The 26,289-nt window shown below is 38.9% G+C and overlaps 1 protein-coding gene across 1 annotated transcript; it reads left to right on the forward strand.

Annotated features, from left to right (window-relative positions):
- The first annotated feature begins 3,077 nt into the window (after nucleotides 1-3,077).
- On the forward strand, nucleotides 3,078-24,607 carry tex11 (testis expressed 11). Its single transcript, XM_061686107.1, has 29 exons — nucleotides 3,078-3,166; nucleotides 4,221-4,333; nucleotides 4,422-4,506; nucleotides 4,614-4,693; nucleotides 4,764-4,844; nucleotides 6,750-6,869; nucleotides 7,126-7,206; nucleotides 8,311-8,396; nucleotides 8,522-8,579; nucleotides 9,829-9,924; nucleotides 10,045-10,126; nucleotides 10,444-10,522; nucleotides 11,255-11,406; nucleotides 11,485-11,570; nucleotides 12,068-12,205; nucleotides 12,515-12,617; nucleotides 12,705-12,820; nucleotides 13,748-13,833; nucleotides 14,383-14,445; nucleotides 14,502-14,533; nucleotides 14,606-14,683; nucleotides 14,763-14,833; nucleotides 16,198-16,311; nucleotides 19,405-19,477; nucleotides 19,551-19,700; nucleotides 20,954-21,062; nucleotides 21,134-21,254; nucleotides 23,557-23,724; nucleotides 24,471-24,607. Exons 1-29 carry the CDS (start codon nucleotides 3,139-3,141, stop codon nucleotides 24,543-24,545), a joined length of 2,724 nt encoding a protein of 907 aa, XP_061542091.1. The 5' UTR covers nucleotides 3,078-3,138; the 3' UTR covers nucleotides 24,546-24,607.
- Nucleotides 24,608-26,289: the final 1,682 nt, after the last annotated feature.

Genomic DNA, 26,289 nt, shown 5'->3' on the forward strand with positions numbered 1-26,289 from the left:
TTACTGGGAGGAAAAATCATTCCTAACACACCCCATACTAAATGATAATTGCTCAGGATAATCTTTATAGACATCCGACAATCTGGCCTTTGATGACTGATGGGGAAAAAAAAGGAAAATTGTCATGTACATAGTAAAAAAGAAGAAACAGAACTACCAAAAACATGCACACATTTTCTTTTTAAATTTGACAGATAGACAAGGCCATTTGTAGATTAAGTTAAGAAACATATGTGATAAATTGACAATCAGTTTTGTGGAACTAATTAATCGATTGCAGAAAAAAAAGCAACAAAATGAATACAACTAACATAAATGATCATTGACATGCTGATGTTGTGAGTGCCCGATAAACTGTATTAAACAGCAGAATGAGCCGGGAATGTAAATGTATGATCCTGATTTAAAAGAATATACTGTACATTAAAAAGAAATGATTGAGGACACTGCTCGTGCGGCCTCACAATCCCAAATGATAAATCTCCTCACAAACAATTGGTAGAAGTTGCTTGCCGAGATGGGAGGATTTCTAAAGTATTTTATTTTGGATTATTCCGGTGTTCCAAACAGATGCTGAAGGATGAACGGGTCCAATGCAACCAGTAGATTTATGGCTGTTATGTTACCACTGTCTGAAGTAATAGCAGTAAATAGTCATTCATATTTTAATTACCCTCCAGTTTGAGATGGAAGATTTGAAGATTCATGATCACCAAAGTACAATCATTATCATGTATGTAAATATTTGAATGAAAAACCTTTAGGCTGTAAATATAAAGCAATTAAATGAAAAACAGTCAATGGCAGTAACTGAGCATGCCTTCTTACACCGCTTGGCCAAGACAGTTCTACACAGCGGTCATCGAATCAGTCCTGTGTTCTTCCATCACAGTCTGGTTTGGTGCTACGACAAAAAAGGACAAACTCCGACTGCAACGGACAATCAAAACTGCTGAAAGGATTGTCGGTACCCCCCTACCCACCATTGAGGACTTGCACGCTGCCAGAACTAAGACAAGGGCGTGCAAAATCCTCTCGGACCCGCCGCACCCCGGTCACCAGCTCTTCCAGCTCCTTCCCTCAGGTAAGCGCTACCGTTCAATGCAAACTAGAACTAGTAGACATTCCCACAGCTTCTTCCCTCTTGCGATCAACTTCTTAAACACCTGACCAACAATTCCATTACAACATGCTGGCAATTTTTTGACTTGAGTTCGTTGTCACATTTCTGTGGGGCCAATTATGTATTACTCGTGGACTCACTGTAGTTGTCTCGCCATGCTGCACTATTTGCATATACTGGCCACTCATGCCAGAGTAGCATCTGCTCCATTTGCACACTGATTGAGGAGTATCTGTAACATTTGCACAACCAACATTGTCCCAGATGATCGCACTACCCGTCACTTTAAACCGCATACACTCCTTGAAGTCTCAGCGCCCTTTGCACATTGGTCATTGCACCGGACTATTGCAATATTCGTCATTCGAACTGCTCTAAGTGCTAGAGGACTCTTCATCTTTTTGCACAATTGTCAAAAAAAAAAAATATGTACCGGCATAACCAAATAACTAGCAACCCTTTACTGCTCAGTGACTGTTTTTTTTTTGTTGTCAATGTCTTTCTGTCTCCAAAGTGTTCTGTAAATTGACTGTCTGTTGTCGTACTAGAGCGGCTCCAACTACCGGAGACAAATTCCTTGTGTGTTTTTTGGACATACTTGGCAAATAAAGATGATTCTGATTCTGATTCTGAAATAGATCACTGCACACCATTCGTAACTTAATTGGAAATGTCATATGTCGGGTAATTTAATGAGATAAAGTCAAAGACTTTCATATGTACACAAAAGGTCTATTTCTCTCAAATATTGCACTTCTCCTTTGCCGAGAAAATTCATCCACCTCACAGGTGTGGCATATCATGATGTAAGATGGGAAAATGGGAGCAAAACCAAACCAAAAGTGTTGTGTTTGTCTTTTAGTTCAGTACATTAAATGCAGTGCTGGTGAAGAAACTCTGGTCTATATGTTGTGGCACTGTAACAAAATCAATGATATTTGGTTGGGCATAACAAAGCAAATAATGATTAGCACTGATACAGTACAGCCGATTCCACTCACACCACAAACATGAATACTGGGAAATTTGCAAAACTTCAGTGTCTCTTCGAAAGGTAAAAATATCATTTTCTCCTTATAGAGGGTCACAAAGAAGGTTATCATGAATAACTGTGTTGCTGTGAAGACTTATTACTTACTGGTGCTTATTACGTAATAACATGAAAGCTAGTGATTTTGTCTTAATTCTGACAGTGCTTTTTATTTGTATTTTCTCTGTGTGTTTCAAAGACTGTTACCTCTGCTGTAGAATGAATATACTGATATGCAAATTAGAAAATGTTATGAAACAGTGTTACTTTTTGGAGGGGTTGGAAAGAGGGTTGGGGTTTGTTATGGATTTGCGGGTGTTAGAAGACTATGGTTAATTCGTGTTGTACATGTTTTTGTTCTTTTGCTTGTACCTTGTGAGTCAACAATAACAATACAAAAAACAATAGTTCTCTCTTTACATCAACAGTAATGTGAAATGTAGCTGTGTAGAAAGAAACATTGTGGGCCCATTGTCCTGCATGAAAAGCAGTTCCATCTTCAAGAGCCTTTTTTTTTTTTTAAATAATATTGAGATTACAAATTGTTTTTTTTCCACACAGTATCCATCTGAAAAAAAAAGTATTGTAAACCATTTCATTTTACAGCTGTATCCTATTAACACTACCAAGTTAGGTTGACAGGAAGACCATATTTGAAGCTATTTTGTAGTTATTTTCCCTACATGACTGGATAAAAAAAGTATAATATATAATAGCAGTACGTATTAATTGTATTAAGTAGGTTGGTCAAAACACACGCTTCAAAGTGTCAAAATAGTTTAATCATATTAAAGATTGCTTTTTTGTTGTTTGTTTTAAAAAACACAACAACAAAACAAAAAACATTTTGTTGTGTTTTTAAATGTTTTTTTTTTTTTTTTTTTACCTTCAAGGACCTCTTTGGCATACTTGCCTCGTGATTGCTGTTAATCAAGAGGGATAAACTAACTTACTTGCTAACTGTCCCGGTAGCGATACGTCGAAAATGGAGCGCTTTGTTTCATCTGTGACACGTAAGAATATAAAGCATCCCACAGAAACACGGTTTTATGCCAAATATCGTCTTTTAAAAGTCAGTTTTGGCGATAAATTGCGTACGTAACGGCTAGCAAATGAACTAATGTGCTTGCTAACTGCGGCAAGGCTAACGTAGCTTAAGCTAAGCGAGGCTACAGCTTGATGGAAACTAACTCAAATTAACTCTTTCTGACTTATTACAACTCCAGACCAAACATACGCCAACGCTTATAATACTTTCCCCAAAAATAAAATAAGGATATTATTAATTTATAACTAGCGGCAATTTAACACCATTTTATCGCTGATGAAATCAGAGATCAGATATTAAGATACTCTACCAATTTTACTGGGTGGGTGAAAAGTAACTAAGCATTCCAAATTGCTTTTGTGAAATTTTAGTACTACAGAAGTCACTATAAAAACGATTGTTTTTGTTTTTGAACAGACAAATTGGGATTTCTAATTGTCTTATTTCTCATTTTCTTTTTGTCTTATTTCTTACTGCCCTCTTGTCCTTCAGAACGTTGTTTGTTCCATCCCAGGCTGTTGGGGAAAATTTATGGACGCCACTAGTGCTTACACTCTGAAATATGAAGATTTACTTTCATTTTCTCATGTAATAATGCATATGTATCACTAGTTTCAATGAATTTGTAATAGGATTATGGATTTAATCACCAAATTTTAATGTCTAGTTACTTTTAACTCACCCTGTATAATTTAATTGCACTCAATGGATAAACAAAGTATGTCAGTCTATCAGTTACAAGAAATAGCATGGTCCAGTGACCAATTTAAAGCTCAAAAAGAGACACGGTTACGAGAAGATAAGCTCTCCATGCCACTACTTGTTATAGTCCCTCACTGTCAAGTCAGTAGCCAGAAATACAGTACACAATGTGTCCATATGAAAGTGATTGCCCACAAGCAAACATAATGTGCCTTGATAAACATACTAACTGAGACTCGTTTTGGCATTAAAAAAAATTCAAATCTTTTTTCCCGTTTTTAAATCTATAATCATTCATGTTGTGATTGTGTGTGCAGGCCTCACAGCAGAGCTTGTGCAGAATCAGCAAACAAATTCCAGCGAGGTGATTGACATGATCTTCTCTGAAGTGTCAGCTCTCAAGGATGATGTGAAAATTGTGGATCTACAGGTAGATTCAAATGTGACGGTCAACAGCTTTCACCTGGACACTGTCTATAACCTGACAGAATTTAAGTTCCAATTCTTCTGTGTCGCAGCTTGAAGAGTGTGCCATCCAATTGTGGAACTGGGCTGTTACTAAGAATGTGGGTGACTCCATCAGTATAAGTCATAAAGCTAAAGGTACAAGAGCACACAATGATGATTTGGATATTTGACTGTATAGTAAGAATATAAATTGGCATATTCATGGCTGGCTGTGTCCTATCATACGAATCCAACTTTTGTAGCACGCCATGCTGCTTGCAGTCTGCTGTACTGTAGTGAGCCTGTTAATCTAACAGAGGGCGCCATCCGCAAGAAGATTATGGTGAGCACCTGTGACAGATTAAAAAAAAAAAAGTCTCACAACTCTTATTGTCAGTGTTTGTTCCTTACAGATGGCCAGTAGAACTGGAAGGACCTGGCTGGACTGCAGGAATCCCCAGATTGCGGATAATTTCCTCAGGCTCGCTGTCAAGGTGACAATAGATAATACAGTGAATCCCTATTTATGGCGTGGGATATGCTCCAGATCCATCCATGATAGATGGAAATCTGCAATATAGAGACACCACAAAAATATGTTTGTTTTGTTTAATAGTTCATGTTTTATTGAAATGGAGACTATCATATAACATGGGTTCCTAACACGGTGCCCGCCATCGCTAGGTTCCCTCAAAGGACGACATGAGTAGCCTGCGGGCAGGTTTTAAAAATAGCCCTATTATTAGTCATTGTTAGTAGAAGTGTGACAAGTGGCCGCCATCTTTTTGGAATTTTCTAAAAAACGTGGATAGCACTTCATCCATCCATCGATTTTCTGAGCCGCTTTTCCTCACTAGGATCGTGGGCGTGCTGGAGCCTATCCCAGCTATCATCAAGGAGGAGGCGGGGTACACCCATACAAACAAACAACCATTCACACTTACATTTACACCTACGGACAATTTAAAGGTGTCAATTAACCTACCAAACGCCTCGAAAACCCTTCATGACATAAATTCATGAAAAAAAACAGTTGTTTACTGAAGTACAGGTCCTATTCCATTGCCCGGGCAAGGGACGCCGTTTGAAACGTCACTGTAATTTTTACAACTGGATTTGGAGAACCCCTTGGAATTTCAGCCCATACGAGCTTATTGGTGGAAATTTTTAACTGAAACTTGTAAGCCAATCGGAGAAGGGCTTCCTCAAGTAGCAGTCAAAATGAAAGCGTTGAGGAGATATGTTAAGAAATAATTAAGTTTTATGATTTTGCTATAGGCGGTACAGTAGAGACTGGTTAGAGCGTCTGCCTCACAGTTTTGAGGACCGGGGTTCAATCCCCGGGCCCGCCTGTGTGGAGTTTGCATGTTCTCCCCGTGCCTGCGTGGGTTTTCTCCGGGCACTCCGGTTTCCTCCCACATCCCAAAAACATGCATGGTAGGTTAATTGACGCCTCTAAATTGCCCATAGGTGTGAATGTGAGTGCGACTGGTTGTTTGTTTATGTGTGCCCTGCAATTGGCTGGCAACCAGTTCAGGGTGTACCCCGCCTCCTGCCCGATGATAGCTGGGATAGGCTCCTGCGACCCTTGTGAGGATAAGCGGCTCAGAAAATGGATGGATGGATGGATTTTGCTATAATTTGAAGGCATTTTTTAAACCAGATTTTCCATAGGCCATATATTTCCCTAAAAATGTAATTTTTCCAACACAAAAAAAAAATTATTTGTCACCCCATTTTCTAAGGTATTGGTACGTTGGTACTCATCTTGAAGTGACCATTCCAACGAGACTTCACATTTTGACAAACTGTTATTTTTTGGGAAACTTGTCATGTAGCTCTTGTTAGAGGCTAGTGAAACTGGGATATTGTGATTTACCAAGAATGTTGTAGGAGTGATTATTGGAAAATGTAAACATTAGCAGAGATTTATAGAAATAAGGTTTTGCTGCATATTGTTGACAATGATGTCACTGTCGTCACATGGATGAATATAATGAATTATGAATAATATCATATAATTAAAGGTAATTTGAGCATATTTATTGTTTCAGAAGTATCATACCGGTATATTTTCACAGCTTCACAGCCCTTCTTGTGTACTGATTAGTACACTAGGCTCATGGAAATTACTATGTTATGGCAATTACTGTATAAACTTCCAAACAACTGCTACTTGCAAACAACACATGGAGCAGGAACAGATAGAACAAAAGAAACATAAACATTATATTTAAACACTGAAATGTCGGGCTTTCCTGTATACTAAAATCCAATAAAACTTGGATCACTTAAAAAGTTGGAGTTTAGTGGGAACGTGAAAGATGAACTGCATTATAGCTGGGGTTGAGTATAAACACTCAAGTGAATGTCGTCTAATACTTTCTGATGTTCTCCAGAGCCTGGAAACTCTGTACAACCAGCTGACATCCAGAGGCCACGACACACTGGACATCGACTCATCAAAAATGGATGTAGAGAAAGACCTGCTCCGGATTCTCTCCTTTCAGGCAGAATCGGTGGGCTGCGGTAACACCTTCGACATTTGTTCTTGTGAGATTTGGCAGCCGGGGAAGTGTTATTATGACAGACTCGCGAGACAGCTAAAGTGTAAAGTCAGAAACAATGAGCAAGCGAAACTGGATGGATGGAGATCTGTTTCACTTTTATTTTAAAAGCAAGGCTGTGTTCGGTTTGGAACTGGTCACTCATTCCCTACTCCCTAATAATGAATCGGGAGTGATTTTCAACTCAGCCCACCTCTCTTCCTTGCAGGCTATTATTCAAGGGAGAAACCAAGAGGCTGTGGCCCATGTGCAACGTTGCAAAGATATGCTGCAGCGGCTACCGACGCAAGTACATTACACGAACTTTGAATTTCAAGTGTTCTCAAACTTTTGGGGTGCAAACACCACCTTACAGGGGAGAATGTTTTCCTAGAACCATCTCTTAACCCCCATTAAAAATGACTATCGTGTAGTACTAAATGCCATAGTGACTACAGTGGTACCTTGCCTTTCAATGGACCCAACTTACAAGTTTTTGGAGTTCTGAGCTGTCATTTGGTAGATATTTTTTAATTTGTGTTGCGAGCCAAAATTTGAGTTGCGAGCGAGCTTCAGATAACCCGCTGCTTGAGTGGATGAAAAAAAAAAGGAGAGCCATAGTAAGATGATTAAGATGTCGATTAAAAAAAAATCAAATGTTAGTATAAAACATTTTATAAACAATTATATTTTTTATGTTTTTTTAATAAATAATAAGTAATTTGTAAAATTAAAAAGAATGTCTGACTGTAAAATCTTTTATTATACAGTTCTTTTATTCTTTACAGTAAATCAATTAACAAATTGTTAATCTTTCCATCCATCCATCTGCTTCTGCTTATGTGGGGTTGGGTTACGGGGGCAGCAGCTTTAGCAGGGAAGCCCAGACTTCCCTGGGATCCCAAGCCAACCAGGAGACATAGTCACTCCAGTGTGTCGTGGTTCGTCCCTGGGGCCTCCTCCGAGTGGAGCGTGCCCGCAACACCTCACCAGCAATTGATCCTAATAAAATCAATAAATAAAAATGAATACATATACATTAACCAAAAGATTTTAGGAAAATAGTGGATAAATTAATGGAACAATTATAGTGTTTATTTTTATTAAAATAACTATTGCTAATTTTATAAATGTATAATTATTGTATTATAATGTATTAATCAATTATTTAATATGATAAAATGAATGTAAAGTATATGAGGATGTTGTTTTAGTAATTTTTTTATTATTTACAATCAACTGACAAATTATTGAATAGGATAATGAATCAAAAGTAAATAAAAATGAATAGATTTGAATCAACACATTTAGGGGAAAACAGCTAAATTAATTGTACCACCGAAGCGGCAGTTACATTTAGAGGTTCCACTGTGTTTGTTATTATACGCGTTAATTGTTTCTGTATCTGTTGCAGACAACCTTCTTGTCCCTAAAGTGCTACAACTTCGGAATCGACACTTACCACCATCAGCAATTTGAAGAGAGCACCTTCTGGTTACGGTACATATAAGGTTTTATAAATAAGTGTATCGTGGAAAAGGGTTTAGGGGTTTATTTGTGTGTGTGTGTGTGTGTGTGTGTGTGTGTGTGTGTGTCTGTGTGCGTGTGTGTGTGCTTGTTTTTAGGGAGAGCTATGATATCAGCAAGATTCATGTGGAATATGCCCCTGAATTGAAGGTCCAGGTAAGATGACAGTCCTGTACATGCTTGTACCTGTGTTGTACAAACCATTGAGAGATTTTGAATGAATATTTGATATCGTTGCTGTCAGGCAGAATCCACGTACCTCCAAAATCACTACTTTACAGGAAATCAAACAAAAAAATAGTGATGCACCTATATTAAAATTCTTGGTCGAAACTAAAAACCGAAAAGGAGGAAATCAAGGCTGAAAACCAAAACGCAAACAGAAAGTAATATCCCAATTATTTGTAAAACAGAATTGATTGCTATGACTGTACTATCCTCACTAAAAGCAAGGCATTGCAATTACATTCATTGTTATTAATGCTTCAAACAATAAAAACAAAATGAAAATATTGATTTAGACATAGGGCTGGACGATATGGGTACAAAAATCCTATCGAAATATTTTTTTCATATCAGTCGATATCGATATATATCACGAGTAAAACAAATAAAAAAAATTTCTATTTTAAATGTTCCCTGTTACTGTTAACGTTTTGATTGAAATTTGTAAAATGGATGGATGGATGGATCTTTATTTTCTGTCAAAAAGTTGAACATGAAATAGAACATTATACAACTTTGTAAGACAAATAAAACATGTCTATATTTATAAACATGTCTAATCTGACCATGCAAAAGCTTTCAAGTTTTCCAATTCCAATTTACAACCAGGGAGTTGGTAATGAGGGTTCGTTAATTTAATCATCCACTTGAATCCCTTACTTTCAACCTGAGCTTACTGGTAGGATGTTTTTTAGCATTGAGTGATGCAATAAATAAAAGGATGAGCTGACTAAGCAGTTTAATAAGCAGAAATGACCTTACCATCGTGACTGAGCAGTTCCTTCTGCTCTGAAGCATTACAGCAATACATTGTTAACAAAACAGGCTTACTCATGTATGTATCTAACCTATTTTGACTCGTTATTGTCTAACAAACATCCAGAGCTTGAGGTATCATAATGCTGCACGGTTCCCGCACAGCGAGGGGAGAGGGACTTTTCAGACAGTTGAGGGTTCAAGAGAATTGAGAGATTTGTTCTACAGCTATTTTCAACACTTCAATTAGTTAATCATGCATAGAAATAACAGCCTAGGAGGGGTCAGACCAATACTGTTGTATCTATTTGTGAAAAACATCTGAAAAAATGACCATATTTGGATTTGGAAGGTTTCTGCCCGACAGCACAATATATACAAACGAGAAATAACTAATTTTAAATCTCTTCTTGATAAAACTCAGGCAAAGGTTTTGCGTCTCCTGGCCACTGCTTATTTCGAGTGGGATTCTAAGAGGTTTCACAAAGAGGCCCTTAGTGCTGTTGACATGGCCAACAAGGTGAGATATGAAAATGAAGCCTCATGCTCACAGTCTCAAGTCATAAAGACAATTAAATCATCTGAAAATCAACAAAACAGATCTGTCCTATAACCTGCAACACTGTGCCAATTTTGTCAGAAATGTGTGAGCGCCACTGGGCTGTACTTGAAGTTCAGAATACTCCTGATATGTGGGGCCTCTGATGAAAGCATCAGAGCAGGTTAGTTAATAGACAATAATAATATAGTCCATGATTACAGTATGATTCTCTGAAATGTTTTGCTTTTTACATTGAAAAAACATTCTCCCCTGAGATTTAATTGCACTGGAACCTCGATAAAATGGACTCTGATATACTGTAACGAATATTGGATAAAACGGACCGTCGGGACTGAACAGTGTATCCAAAAAAAAAGAAAAGAAAAAGTGCTTCAATGTAACGGTCAATCGGCTATATTGGATGACCCCCTAGCCCCTATTAGTCCGTTCTATCGAGGTTCCACTGCAGCTGGAAAGCAGACTTTAATGTGTTCGCAGGTCTGGATGAGATGCTGAAATCTCAGGTTTCCCTTGACGTTTGTCTGAGTACAGTGAAGCTTCTCATGTCTGAAGACAGGTAAACACATTTCGTAGGAAAACATACATGTGGTGTTCTGAATGCTGCCTGTTTGGATTCTTATGGAAACCTGCTTGAACATTTATTCGATATCCTTGGTATCCATCCTAATGTGCCATGTACGCATGCTTACAGGTACTTAGGTGCACTAATAGAACAAGTGTTTTACTAGTAGTTCTTTGGGCCCACTACTCTGCAATTCAACCTTACTAATAAACTATTGTGCTACAGTTGTGACACTACTAGGGCCAAATAGTCGGCATGTGTAAAACACTACTGGCTCCTTATCATGGATATCGAATGAATGCAAACAGCTTTCCATGAAACCGTTTAAAATTGATTTGATATCATTGATATCCAGCTCACGGTTCATGTACTAGTACGCTCTTTGTCCACACTAGCAGGACAACTTTGCATACTAGTAGAAAACTACTGTACATGTTACTAGTGAGGCAAATTGCACAAGATGACAACTGTTACTCCTAGTAGTACTAGTGACATTATAAAATTCTACTAGTTAACATCTATTGCTTCACCAGTAGTACTAGTAGTGTTCAGTTCAGGTCAAGTAGTGCACAGTTTTGCCTCTTTAGTACAGTAACGTAGTTGTCCTACTAGAATGCCAAAGTTGTCCTACTAGTTAGGACGAAGAGCATATTAGTACATGGACCTTGAGCTGGATATCAAGGATGTTGAATAAATGCTCAAACGACTTTCCATACATTATCCCAGAGAAGTGCCGGCATTTGAGCTTTTGAAACGTGCAAGTCAGCACTTTCAGTCATCACCCGACCTGGGAACCGCTCTTGTTCTGCACATTGAGCTCCTGCTGAAGAGAGGCAAAGAGCTGCTGGGCAAGCAGAAGATAGAGGACGTCATCACTGGTGCTACGCATAATCAGACGTGTCTTCATTTGTCGCTTTTACAAAAATTTACAAATGTAAAGATTTGTGCCCTCATAGTACATTACACTGGCAAACAGCTGGCACCGCAGGACCTCACAACCCTCCATGCCATGTTGTGGGATAAAGCATCTCAATATGTTGAGGTAGGAAGTATTTTGCATAGTCTCCCCACTTTAATCTTTAAGATATCAAACAAATGTAAATACCAAACAAAGATAACCCAAGTAAACATAAAATGCTGTTTTTAAATGAATTAAATTTTAATTAATAAGGAAAAAAAAAACTCTTCCAAGCTACCTAGCCCTGTGTGAAAAAGTAAGACCCCCCCCCCTTGTTAAATCCTGAATGAACTGTGGCTAATCATATTTTTAGTTCATTTTCAACATTGCATCAACATTGCATCGTTGAAGAGAGCAGGCCATCTTCAACACGCAAGATTGGTCAATAATTTGTAAAAATAATAGACCTATGTGGGGATTTGTCAATATTATCAATTTGTGAAAAAACAGGAACCTGACAAAATTTGGACATTGGAGTTTTCAGCGTAGCTCCAGCAATATGTAGGAGGAAATGGCTAGATGGATGGTTCTTTGTCCTATTAACCACACAGAAATGAAGATTGCAATTTATGTACTCCTAGGCAACAGACTACTCTGAGGCGCTGCATTGGTACAACTACTCTCTGAGGTTCTTTAAGGCCGGAGAGATAGACTCCAACTTGGCCAAACTGCAGAGAAACAGAAGTTCCTGCTTCATGCACCTGAAGCAGCTGGAAAAGGTAGCAAGTCCCAATGTCTGGTACAGGTCACCAGCTAATTTTCTTTCTGCTACACAGCCTTGACTTACGAATGCCCCACTAATATATGTTACAATATAGGACTGTTTTTTATTTTTAAAAACATGTAACAAAAACAAATGTGGTTGTTTTTGGAAGGCTGTAACGGATTAAGAACATTTCAGTTCATTTCAACAGGGAAAATATACTTGATATACGTGTTAATTAATTTACGAGCTTTGTCTGAAGTCGTAAGTCAAGGTACCACTGTCCTATCATGCACACGAGTTCTCCTCACTATGTATTTCTCAGGCCAAAGAAGCTATTAACGAGGCAGAGCGCTGCGATCCTGACAGCATTTTCACACATTTCAGTGTTTACAAGATAGCGGTATATGAGAATGATGTGGAGAGAGGTGCCTACATTTAAAATATTGTCACACTCAGCTCACATTCAGTAAGTGTCATCATATTTTAATCAGTCCTTCCTGTGTGTGAACTAGCTGCAAAGGCAGTGAACATGATGGCACATCTGTCTAAGGGTCTCGAAGCCACTGGGCCTGTGTCTGAGAAGGCCACCTCCAACCTCCTCTGCCTAGCCGCTCAGATCGCCTTGGAGGTAGGACATTGACATTGCCACAGAGGTATTCATATCCATGTAACATGTTTATTATTGTGCTTGTACTATAGTTTGCAGTAGTATTTTTATATTTTGCCCCTCTCATGAGGTAATATTGATACAGCTCCTGTACTGAATCTAATCAGAGCTGCGATTCCCAACCACCGGATCATACGTTGTGGCACTGGAAATTATCCAGTTTCACTTAATAGGTCCAAAAATTATTATTCATTTTCTATAAAGTTGCATATTAAGTGTGGTTTAACCAAATACGAGAGTGTAGAAATTAGATTTTTTTATTTTCTAGTTAACCGCACTAATTTCCACAGGTGGGGCATTTCAAAGTACCAAGTAGAGAATGCTCTTGAACCCGCTGACTTCTTTTTAGCTCTCGGAGTCACCAAATACCAGCATGTCGTGAGTGTAAGGCTCTCGATGGAACATAAGATAAAAGGTACAATTAAACTGCATAGCCATCCATCCATGCATCCCTCAATTTTCAACACCGCTTATCCTGGTTAGGGTCACGGGGCGTTGAACCCTGTCCCAGCTGACTATGGGCGAAAGGCGGACTACACCCTGAACTGGTCGCCAGTCAGTCGCAGGGCACATATAGACACGGACAACCATCGCACTCACATTCACACCGACGAGTGTACCACGAAAACGGTGTAACCAAATGTTACCATTTATACTGCAAAGTAATAGACAGAATCATCGTTGTTTCAATATACAGTGTTAACAGTATTTTTTTTGGCGACATTATTGTTTAGTGGTGTACTGTGAGATTACTCGTTTTTTAAAATTAATTTTGGCTTTAACAGACGTAAAACAGGGCGTGAGATTGTCCACCTAATCTGGTGAAACTTTGTGTACAATGCATGAGTTTGCTCAAGGCGACTGAGAATGTTTTGCTCCTTGTGACAGAACAAACAGCAGGACATGGCCATTAAGTTACTGGAAGGTTTGTGTGAAACCAGCAAAGACGAAGCTTTGGTTCTCATGGCTCTCAGGTTGGTGAGAATATTAAAGGCAGAGCAAATCATTGCTTTGATCTGTTTATACATATTATATTTATTTGTTAAGACACAGTGAAAGACATTAGCATATTTAATTAGCAATTGATGTTGGTGAGCAATGGGTTTTGATAGCAATATAAGATATGATATCAACTTGAATGAAACCCTTTTTTGGTAACACATGCAAGATTTTAATTTAAAAAACCTTTTTTAATTGAGAGATTTTGGAGATGCGAGGAATCTAACAATCAAGTGAAAACTCAAACCAACTCAAACCTGCTGCCCTAAAGGAAAATGTATTATGTGGATGTTTAATTAATAAATGATAAGGATTAAACATTTTTAAAATGTTAAGTAAAGTCTTGTTGCTAAATGTAGTGTTCGATGATACAATTTTATTTATAATAAATCTGATATTGTTTATTGTAATGTTTATTGTCATACAGATTCATTCATTGCTTGTGTTTGTACAAAGATATTCAGCCCTAGTTCAGCCCTACACAAAATGGGGATGGGGTGTGGCAACTATTCATCTTTTTCCAGGTGCCTGGTTCGACTCATGCTCCCCACCATAGAAACATCCACTGATGAGAAAAGGTACATACAGTAAATATTGTTTCATAACACTCCTATTGAATTCGCTTTGATACTCCTCTGTACAGTCTGGATGTGCTGCTGCCTTATTTAAAGATGGGTAAGTAAGTGTGTATAATTGGTTGTGTCTTCATTGCATCATAAACCACAAATGTTTTTGCTGTCACATCAGCGCTGAAGAAGCTTTCACAGTGGCTGTGCTTGACAGTGGAGCAGTGCACGGAGGAAGCCAACTGGTTCAGGAAGATCGGTACCAATTATCATAATCTGACGTGCAGAGCTAACACTTAGAATCACGTGTATTCTCTTTTTTTGTATGTTTATCACAGCTTGGAACTCAGCACTACTGTGTGAGAGGAACCCTGACAGAATGCGGGATTTCTTTGTGCTCTCTTACCAGGTAAGTGCGCCTATGGGGCCAAAGGGAGCTCTGCAATAATAATAATAATAATAATAATAATAGCTTTTTTAACTAGCTAACACACTCTGGACACTTGTAACTGTGCCTTCACAAAGAAGTTTTGGTTTAAACTGTCAGAGAGCTATTCATTTAGCAATATATTTATTATTGTGATTGTTGCAATGATATAAAACTGTACTACAACATACTTCGGTAACCTCAGATGTACATTACAGGGTTGAAGCAATAAATACATATATATTTTTTTTAAATGTGGCCCTTGAGCACTAAAGTTTGCCCATGTCTGCTTTAAAGTGGTAACATAGGAGTTTTCATCTCCCACCCAGATGGCCAAGTCAACAGCAGTAAGAGCCTCGTCGTCAAACCTCTTGCCAGTCCCACTCCAAATACACATTGGCTAGGAAACACTAAACTTTTAGTTAGAGGGGGAGCTAACCTAAATATTAGAAACAGCTCTCTATACAATATGAAGCAATACAGTTGGACACCACTTCAACATACAACCCCAATTTCAATGATGTTGGGACGTTGTCCATCCATCCATCCATTTTCTGAGCCGCTTCTCCTCACTAGGGTCGCGGGCGTGCTGGAGCCAATCCCAGCTGTCATCGGGCAGGAGGCGGGGTACACCCTGAACTGTTGCCACCCAATCGCAGGGCACATAGAAACAAACAACCATTCGCACTCACACTCATGCTGACAATTTAGAGTCTCCAATTAATGCATGTTTTTGGGATGTGGGAGGAAACCGGAGTGCCCGGAGAAAACCCACGCAGACACGGGAAGAACATGCAAACTCCACACAGGCGGGGCTGGAGATTGAACCCGGCTCCTCAGAACTGTGAGGCTGACGCTCTAACCAGTCAGCCACCGTGCCGCCGTTGGGACGTTGTGTTAAACATAAATAAAAACAGAATACAATGATTTGCAAATCATGTTCAACCTATATTTAATTAAATACTATTTCATTGATGGCGTTGCGGAGTAAATGTCTTTTGCGGAGCCGATCAATGACGTCATTGATCGGATGGGCGAATTATGACATTAAAGCCGATCAGCCATTCAGCATAAAATGCTAATTATCGGCCGATACCGATAAGGCCGATAAAATCAGTGTAAAGTCTACAAAAAAACAATAACGCTTACCAGTTTGAACATTAAATCATTGTATTCTGATTTTATTTATGTTTAACAGAATGTCCCAACTTCATTTGAATTGGGGTTGTACCACCACAATAAAATAACGCCTCTCTGACAGTGTTAATCAAAACTGAACATTTGAGGTCTTCTACATTGTGTCACTGTATAATAACTTAACAAAATTGTGATGTGCTTTTGTCCAGCTGTCCCAGATGTGTCGTCCTGATCGCACCATTCTTATGGCCCAGAAGACGTGTCTGCTCATGGCCGTGGCCGCTGCTCTCGAGTTCTGCCGATCCTCTCCTTCAGTCGACCGTGTGTGTATGCCACCCAGTCCCTCAACCCAGATGAACTATTATAGTGAACCTCTCGATTACAGATTCTCCAGGAGCTAATTAAGTGTGAGCCAACTGGGAGTCGAATCAAAAAGTCAAAAATTGAGGTGTGGCTAAAGCTGCTCTGGCCACGAGAAAACACACTAGTTTAGAATTGGCTCTTGTCAAACATTGCCTGATGTGTACCATGCCTCGCACAATAGAGCTCTCAGAAGACCTATGATGAAGAATTGTTGACTTGTATATACCTGAAAAAGGTTACAGACGTATCTATAAAAGTCTTGATATTATTCATCAGTCCACGGTTAGATAAATTGTGTATAAATGGTTCAGCGCTTCTCTTCCCAGGAGTGGCAATCCTGTAAAGATATTGCAAGAGCACAGCGCAGAATGCTCAATGAGTGAAAAAATAACCCTAGACGAGGGCTAGGGTTTAAAAACAGGGTTAGGGTTTCAAATTCCGCTTTCTGAACGGTTAGCGTTCCAATGTAGGGTTTCAAAATAAGGTTTGGGGTCCATAGTAGGGTTTAAAAACAGGGTTAGGGTTTCAAAAAGAGTTTAGGGTTTCGAACTAGGGTTTCAAAACGGCGTTATGGGTTTCAAAGTAAGGTTTCAAAATGGGGTTAGGCTTTCAAAGCAGTGTTTCAAAATAGGGTTTCTAAACGGTTTTAGGGTTTCAAAGTAGGTTTTGAAACGGCATTAGGGTTTCAAAGTAAGGTTTCAAAGCGGGGTTAGGGTTTCAAAGTAAGGTTTCAAAACAGGGTTAGGGTTCCAAATTAGACTTTGAAATGAGGGTTTCAAAACTGGGTTAGGGTTTCAAAGTTGCGTTTCAAAATAGGGTTAGGGTTTCAAAGTAGGGTTTCAAAGCGGGGTCAGGGTTTCAAAGTAGAGTTACAAAACGGTTAGGGTTTCAAAGTAAGGTTTCAAAACAGGGTTAGGGTTCCAAAGCAGGGTTTCAAAATAGGGTTAGGGTTTCAAAACGGGGTTAGGCTTTCAAAGCAGGGTTCCAAAATAGGGTTATGGTTTCAAAGTAGGGTTTCAAAACAGGGTTACGGTTTCAAATTAGGCTTTCAAAACAGGGTTAGGGTTTCAAAGCAGGGTTTCAAAACAGGGTTAGGGTTTCAAAGTAAGGGTTCAAAATAGGGTTAGGGTTTCAAATTAGGGTTTCAAAATGGGGTTAGGCTTTCAAAGCAGGGTTTCAAAATAGGGTTAGGGTTTCAAATTAGGGTTTCTAAACGGTTTTAGGGTTTCAAAGTAGGTTTTGAAACGGCATTAGGGTTTCAAAGTAAGGTTTCAAAGCGGGGTTAGGGTTTCAAAGTAAGGTTTCAAAACAGGGTTAGGGTTTCAAATTAGACTTTGAAATGAGGGTTTCAAAACTGGGTTACGGTTTCAAAGTTGCGTTTCAAAATAGGGTTAGGGTTTCAAAGTAGGGTTTCAAAACAGGATTAGGGTTTCAAAGTAGGGTTTCAAAATGGCATTAGGGTTTCAAAGGAAGGTTTCAAAACGGAGTTAGGGTTCCAAAGTAGGGTTTCGAAGTAGGGTTTCAAAACAGGATTAGGGTTTCAAAGTAGGGTTTCAAAATGGCATTAGGGTTTCAAAGTAAGGTTTAAAAACGGAGTTAGGGTTTCAAAGTAGGGTTTCAAAACAGGGTTACGGTTTCAAATTAGGCTTTCAAAACAGAGTTAGGGTTTCAAAGCAGGGTTTCAAAACGGTTAGGGTTTCAAAGTAAGGTTTCAAAATAGGGTTAGTGTTTAAAATTAGGGTTTCAAAACCACACTAGGGTTTCAAAGTAAGGTTTCAAAATAGAGTGAGCATTTCAAAATAGGGTCAGGGTTTCAAAATAGGGTTTCAAAATGGCATTAATATTTCAAAGTAAAGTTTCAGAATTGGTTTCAATTAGTGTTTCAAAGCCGCGTTAGGGTTTCAAAGTAAGGTTTCAAAACTGGGTTAGGGCTTCAAATTAGGGTTTCACAGCAAGGTTAGGGTTTCAAATTAGGGTTTCAAAAATGGGTTAGGCTCTCAATGTAGGGTTTCAAAAACAGGGTTAGGGTTTCTAATTTGGGTTTAAAGATAGATTTTGGGTTTCAAATCAGGGATCCAAACTTGGTTTAGGGTTTCAAATTAGGTTTTAAATAGTGTTTAAGGGTTTCAAATTAGGATTTTAAAACAGGGTTAGGGTTGCAAAGTAGTGCTATTCCCCCCAGCACACTTGTGTGTCTTTGCCTGATCCCCACAAGAGAATCCGACCACAAACTGAGCAGGAAAAGGGTTTTTCTCCAGTGTGTGTTCTTGTATGAATCGTTTACCACACAGAGCAAATAAAAGCTTTCTCCCTATTAAGAGTTCTTGTGTCTATTGACGAACTGGCTCTGTGAGAGAATCTTTGACCACAAACTGAGTCGGTAAAAGGCTGAAGTACATGTTTTCGGCCACTGTGACCAGTCTTGTCGACACCATACGGTGCTCAAAGCACTTTAAAAAGCCTCACATTCACCCATTCGCGCACACATTCATACACTAATGGGCAGCTGCTGCCATCCAAGCCGTTGCCAGGCCCACGGGGAACAATTTGGGGTTCAGTGTCTTCAACACCATACAGTCGAAGCCGGGATTCGAACTGGCAAGCCTTCGGTCACTAGACGACCCGCTCTTCCAGCTGAGGAAGTGAAGAATTGCCATCTTGTTCCATCGTCCCCCAAGTCTTAACACACGCTTTATTAAGCACACGGTCGAGCTTATACAATTATAGTATAGTATAGTATAGTAATAGTTATTAATAAATTATTTATAGGCGCCTTTCAGGCCACTCAAGCACTGTAGAAACATAGTTGAAAGATATACTGTTTTTCATCGGATTGTTTTATATTTCATAGAAATATGTACGGTAATGGTGTCTTTACTACTGCATTAGCTTAGGTTAGTGATAGACTACAACAGCATGTTCCGACCTGATGTTCACGTCGCCACAGCAGGAGCGGAACTGTTGTAAACCAAGCACCCTTATACAAACGCGGGTAGGAATTGAAGGCTGAATAGTTGTGATGGGCCTTTGGTGTGTTTCCACGTGTTTTCCAGACAAAGGATCTCAGTCAGGCTCTGGAGCACATTGCGTTATGTGCAGAGTTGTGGAAAACCCTAAAGGCAACAGGTACCATTCAAGTCATCTTAGTTGGGACTGGTCGTCACCACTAAGTGAACACACTGAATTTCTACATGCACAGGAAGCTTCCCGAAGGACCCAACAGACACGCTGCTGCTGCTCTACGAGTTTGCGGCACGCGCCCAACTCAACGACCCCAAGGTGACGAGCGTGCTGGAGTCCATCCTGGAGCAGGACAACGTGGAGGCCAAAGTGCTGGAGACCATCGCTGGTAAAAACAAAACCAAAAAAAAACACAACAACAAAGAAGTAGGGCTGGGCGATCCATCCATCCATCCATTTTCTGAGCCGCTTCTCCTCACTAGGGTCGCGGGCTGCTGGAGCCTATCCCAGCAATCTTCGGGCGGGAGGCGGGGTACACCCTGAACCGGTCTCCAGCCAATCGCAGGGCACATAGAAACAACTATTTGCGCTCACATTCACACCTACGGGCAATTTCAAGTTTTCCACTGCAAAAATCTGATTTCAAATTTTTTGTTGATTTTTCCCTCTCTTTGGTAATAGAAAAAGCTTAACAACAATTATATTATTTAAATGAGTTTTTTTCTCCTTTCTTTCTCCTGATACCAAACAGAAATAATTGATAAGATGAAAATGAAACATGTATGTAAATACGATCCTTTATAAATTAACATTGAAAATATACAGCAATGAAAGGCAAGGAAGCTTTATTTATATTTGCATTTCATACACAAAGGTAACTCAATGTGCTTTATCTGATTAAAAGCATTTAAAAACAAATAGCAAAAGACATTTGAAAGAAGTAAAATAAGAAATAAAAGACAACTTACTAAAATTACTAAAAGAACATACCGTGCAAGAAAAAGAAAATGACATTAAAATGCTTTAAAATAGCTTGAATCGTAAGCATTAAAAACAAAAGTTTTAAACCTGTACTTAAAAACATTCACACATGGGGGTAACTTCACTTCTGTTGGCAACTTGTTCAATTTGTGTGCAGCTTAACAGCAAAATTATGCTTCACTATGTTTGCTTTGAACACTAGGCTCCATTAATTGACGTAAATATGTAGATCTCAGAGCCATTGAAAAATCTGAAAATGTCCTGTAACTGTTTAAATGTCACATTTTCGTCTCAACGAAGAAGAAACATACGGGCATTTTTCTACCAAAGAGTCAAGGTTTCTGTCACCTATTGAGTTACATTGATTTCTGGACAACTTTGTGTTGGAAGCCAAAATTTGCCGTACAAGGGAGCTTTGATAGTTCAGCAGGCTTCATATACATGGCCACGAAATTGCGGCTACCTTGTGTCAAACGCTTGTCGAAACATTTCCAATATGTAGAATATGTTTTTAGTGGAATTAGTGCATGTCAGCAAGCACGTGCTTTGAAAAAAAAGATCTGACAAAACCCCTCAAATGATTGGATTAATTGCCCAACCCTACAAAGAAGCCTTGTCGTTGTCATTTAAACTCACAGGACAGTGTCTTGCCACCTGCAGGATTAGCCACAGAGCCTCCAGCTCATTTCCCTCTGCTAAGCAAGAAGGCCCTGAGGGTGGCGCTGTCCGTGCACAAGAAACAACCACAGGTGGACCTGGTGCAGTACAGGCACGGCCGCCGCTTCGAGCGCCCAATGCACGCCGTGAATCAGCATCCCTCACTGTTGTTCTCCTTCTCAGCAAGTGCATCCACAGCCTCATCAAGCTCTCCCTGCCCAACGGCGCGTCCCACATGGAGGCGCACCTGCTGCACGAGGCGTGGGACTACTATGACGAGGCGCTGGCCGTCATCGCCGCTGCTGTGAGTCAGCGCGCCGCCACCGCCGCCGTCAGCACCTGTGCAGACATTTAAATAGTTGTAGCCTTCCTCGACACGCTGAAACTTTTTAAAATAAACTTAAACTTTTATGTTCAGTTTAAAAGAGAACTTCAAGTGGGATCGGCAATAAACAGCTGGAAGCCTCTCACAGCCACCATACAGCACTCGTTTTCAGTATTTATTGTCAAAAAAACAGCCAAACGACGACTCGTATCTTGAAAGACTCATGTCGGGTCACTCGTATCTCAAGGCGCCACTGTATTTATTTGTCGCTCTTAGATGAAGTTTACTGTAAAACTGAACGTAAGACAAAAGAAGTAAACATTGTATATTTAAACACAAAAATGATCACCGAAACCCAGAGATGCGGGGACTCGACTCAAATTACTTGACTCAAGTCGACTCGAGTTGCCAGTTTTATGACTTGCGACTTGCATGCCAAATACTTGACATTAAACTTGGTAGCCAAGCGACTTGGCTTGACTGACTTGAGCTACATGACTTGAAAAGTCATCTCGTTTAGAGTTGGAAATCTGCATTTTAATTAAGATCGTTTGCCTTTTATTGAAAGAAAGAAAAATTTTGGGGGGTCATTCGCGCCAACGTGGCAACACAGTCTGCATTGTTGTGCGCTTGCCAGTGTGAAATCGCCACCTGCATGAACGATGATGAAAGGAGCGCCAAAGATAATAAAATTAAATATAAGAATGATGTGATTGGGGACGTTTTAGTACAGCTAAGTAACGTAGCTAGGAGTGGAACAGTTTATGATAACTGTCCAAACCTTTCGTTTCGGTTCACAGGCAAGTAAAACTCTTCTTTTTTTTCACTCATTTGTCCACTCTACCTTAGAAAGCAGCGCCTAAAATTTTATGCCAACTGATAAATGCAGAAGAAGTGAAGTGGTGTTGCTAGTGGTCAGTTGTGGATATGAAAAAAAAAATAAAATAAAAGAAATGGTGTGGAGACATTTCCGGGCCTGACGAAAAGAGTCGAGAAGATTCCAGGTGGATTATAGGTCTTCTGTATCGGATCACTTTGCATTAGGATCATGGTGATAAAAAAAGTCGTTGACCAAAGTGCGTTCCACCATTAGTAAATACAGTACACATTGTGAGTCGCTACGCCTCAGTGTAATTTAGGGTCATCTGTTGTGTCGGCTCTGATAATTATGAGAGCATGTGCACATTTAAGCAACAACATTATCCCTGTTGTTTTCTCATTACTTAATTCCATTTTTTTTCAAATGAGTTTTACAGGTTATGTGTCACATTAAAGTTTTAAAAAGTTGTGAAAATATTTATTATATATCTATATATATATATATATATATATATATATATAAAGAGAGAGAGAGAGAGAGAGAGAGCATAAGCGGTACAGAAAATGGATGGATGGATATTTTTTTTTACATCACAAAAATCTGGCATTTTAACAGGGGTGTGTAGACTTTTTATATCCACTGTAAATACTGTACAGTGTTTTGCCAGCCTTGGCTTTTGTTTATACTTGAAGGTTTTCACTTGAGACTTGCTTGTGACTTTTACATATGTGACTTACTCCCACCTCTGCCCAAACCATATAATTGAATCTAACCAAAATCTGATAGCCTAATACTAACATACAGTATAATGCAAAATGTCATAGACGTGGTAACAGTCCATTCAACACCTATGGTCACCTTTTTTTTATGTGGGGAGGAAAGATTCACACAAGCATCAATCGCCACATAGGAAGGCCGTAGCTGAGATTCAAACCCCGAACCTCAGAGTTGTGAGACATACATTTTAACCAGTATTCAACCGCACTGATCAAGCTGTTGATGTTTCAGTTTAAATGTCGTTAAATTTGCAAAACTTCATTTGCATTTTCTTCCCTTACTGAACCCAACGTAAACCGAAACATGATCTAAAAACCAAGGTATGTACAGAACTGTGATTTTTGGCATATTATTACACCTCGAGTGATTATACATTCGTGTGGTTTCACGGTTATAAACCAACCCCGATGACAACAAAACAAAAAGTTTGACACCCCTGAATTAGCAGATGCTTCCATTCACCACCCCCACTTCCTGCCAATTGGAAGGCCTGAAAGAGGATGCAAATTATCGCCGGGATTGTACATTTCCCCCCTTTTCATTTCACGAGCCGGTACTCTAAGAACCCGCAGGAATTCTGTGAACACGAACTGCCGCCGGGGGCCTTTTGAGAGGAGTTCCAACGAGCTTTAGTAAAGGTACAAATCTTCCCCCATCTGGCCCTTTTCTGGATCTTTCCTGTAGCCGGACAGCCTCCCGGAGATGCAGATCCTGTGGCTGCTGACCCGTGCCTGGAACACGGGCATCCTGCTGTACAGCCTGGCGCGCTACGTGGAGGCGGAGAAGTGGTGCAGCCTCGCCATGAGCTTCGTGCGCCACCTGGGACCCCTGCAAGAAAGCTACAAGACGCAGGTAGGGGCAGCGCACCCAAGGCATGTTTTTTTCAAGTCCGATACCAATTATTAGTAGTCAAGGAGACCGATAACCGATATTTGGAGCCGCTATTGTAGGAAAAACTATTGAGAAATACAAACTCCAACACTTTATTTAAATGCCTTTAATGTTTTTAAAAACAGCTTTTCATTTTTACATGTTTAAAATGTTTTTAGAGACATCATTGTTTGAAAAGTCGAACAAAAAGTGCAGTGAAGGTCAGCAACTTAAATAAATAGCTCCTGAAAGTTTTCTACAGTAAATAAAGCTTAATAAAATTGCAATATAACAGAAATTTTTATCTTTCAGATATATCTTGGTTTTAAGGTTAAACGAACAAAAAAAAAGTATAAGGAGTTTCCAGGTTAGGGCGCATGCATCTCTTGTAAAGTGAACTGAAATTATGAATAAACAAATACAAAAATAGTTCCCTGTAGTTGACCCAGTTTTAAATAGATCTCTTAATCGGCTGTGGGACTTAAAAAAAAAAGGCAGATGCTGATAGTCATCAAAATGCCGAATATCGGCGCCAATAATCGGCCTGCCCGCTAATTGGTCTCTCTCTACCCAAGGCCAAGATTTAAACGCAAATAGCAGCGCCTTGTACTCTGTTTACATTATCATATTCTTACGTGGCAATTTGCACTCATGCTCAAATATGACTGCAGAATGCAATTATGTGATTAATACATATAATTAATGCTCATTCCCAACTATGTCCACAGATGTCCAATCTCTACAGCAAAATCCTGGATCGTCTGGATAGAGCAAAGAGCAACACCTCAATAAAGGAAGAATAAGCACACCGGGGGGCAGATTGATTTTCATGTCCGTAATGTATGCCGCCTATTCAGAATTTAGTGTAGGGCAATTATTTTCTATTATATTGCACATATGTTGTTCAACATGTACTCCTTGTTGCACTACACCAGAGGTGGGCAAATTTTTCCACTCTACGGCCACGTTTGGTGTTAAAAAGTGTGTTGGTGTTGACAGATGGGCCAGGCCATTCAGAGATGGTTTAACAAAAAAAAAAAGATAAATATATAGAAATAAAATATATTTATATTTGTTAAATAGGCACAATTTCCTTTTTTATTATAATTTTTTAAATTAATTTTCTAATTTATCATTGAACTTTAATCACCCCCCTTATTTTTGTGTTTGTGGTACACCAAAAATGTTCATGGGTCAATGTGAGCTGCTTTGTGTTTAATTAGTTTTTATTTTTAATTAATTGTTTCTGTGAATATTGAAAAATTGCATAGATATGAGAACAATTTGCACAAAAATGATGTGTATAAATTTGGCATTTCCGCTGAGTCCATGATGTCACTTCTAGGTCAATATATTTAATATACCAAGAAAATTAAAATAATTATTACAAAAAAAAATTCTATAATGTCTAAGGCTTTTAGTTTGAAGGCCTGACTTTTGACAGGAAGTGTTACGCAGATGTTGTCTGAGTGTTGCCGCGAGTTGTTATCAAAAGCTTGCATTGTGGAATACGCCTTGTCATCTGTTGAACCCTATTTACACAATATGACAGAAAGTTCTGAGTGCCAGCTATTTGAAAAGCTGAGAAAAATCATACAATTCTTTAGCTCTTTATTAAGAGCTCAGAAAATGGCTGCCCTCGCTCCCCTCCTTGACCATCAAGCCTTCAATAAAGATGAAAGTGATGTTAATGTTCATTTATCCGCTTCATAAGTCATCTTATTAAATTCACACTGTTATATAAAGGTTCCCAAACTTTTTACACCATGAACCACCTCAAAAAATATTTTATAATATTAAATAATATATTTATATATTTATTTTCCAAGTATCACCACAATGACCAACTTTAAAATATGGAGGCTGAGGTTTTAGTCCTAAAAAGCACATTTATTGCACTAAAGTTAAATACAACTGAACTGTACTTTAAAACCTGTATTGTACTTGAGAAGTGGAAAAGTGTACTGCACATAAATCATAAACTACTGTATTAAAAAAAAAAAGTTTCAACAAGCTCACTGTGTAGCGACAAGCTTCATTCTCTTTGATTGTACAGTGTATTCATGTCTTAAATGTAAATTTTAATTGCATTTAATTCAGTGATTCTTTTGCGTAACATTACAGAAAGTTCATGTACCACTAGTGATACTCGTACCACAGTGCAAAAATCATTGCCCTATAAAATATACTTTTTTGGTAATATGCTTGGGTGTCTGGAACATATTCATTATATTTACTATGGGAAATACTGCTTTGGATTTTGTATGATTCAGTTTTAGTCAGACTTTCTAGAACGTATTGATCACAAAACCTGAGCTTGCACTGCTGTACTTAGTGAATATATATATATATATATATATATATATATACTTTTTAAATCATTAAAATTTGACAGGGTTTGTTAGAAAACATTTTTACATTACAGGGAATTTAAGAAATTTAGTGGGGGGAAATGTCTTTAAAAATTTTAGAAAAATTGTAATTGCAGTACAGCTTTTCTGCCAAAATGAAAAAAAAAAACCCAACCAAACAAACAAATCCAGTTAG

This window comes from Phycodurus eques, chromosome 9 (assembly GCF_024500275.1).
Source record: "Phycodurus eques isolate BA_2022a chromosome 9, UOR_Pequ_1.1, whole genome shotgun sequence".
Lineage (NCBI taxonomy): Eukaryota > Metazoa > Chordata > Actinopteri > Syngnathiformes > Syngnathidae > Phycodurus > Phycodurus eques.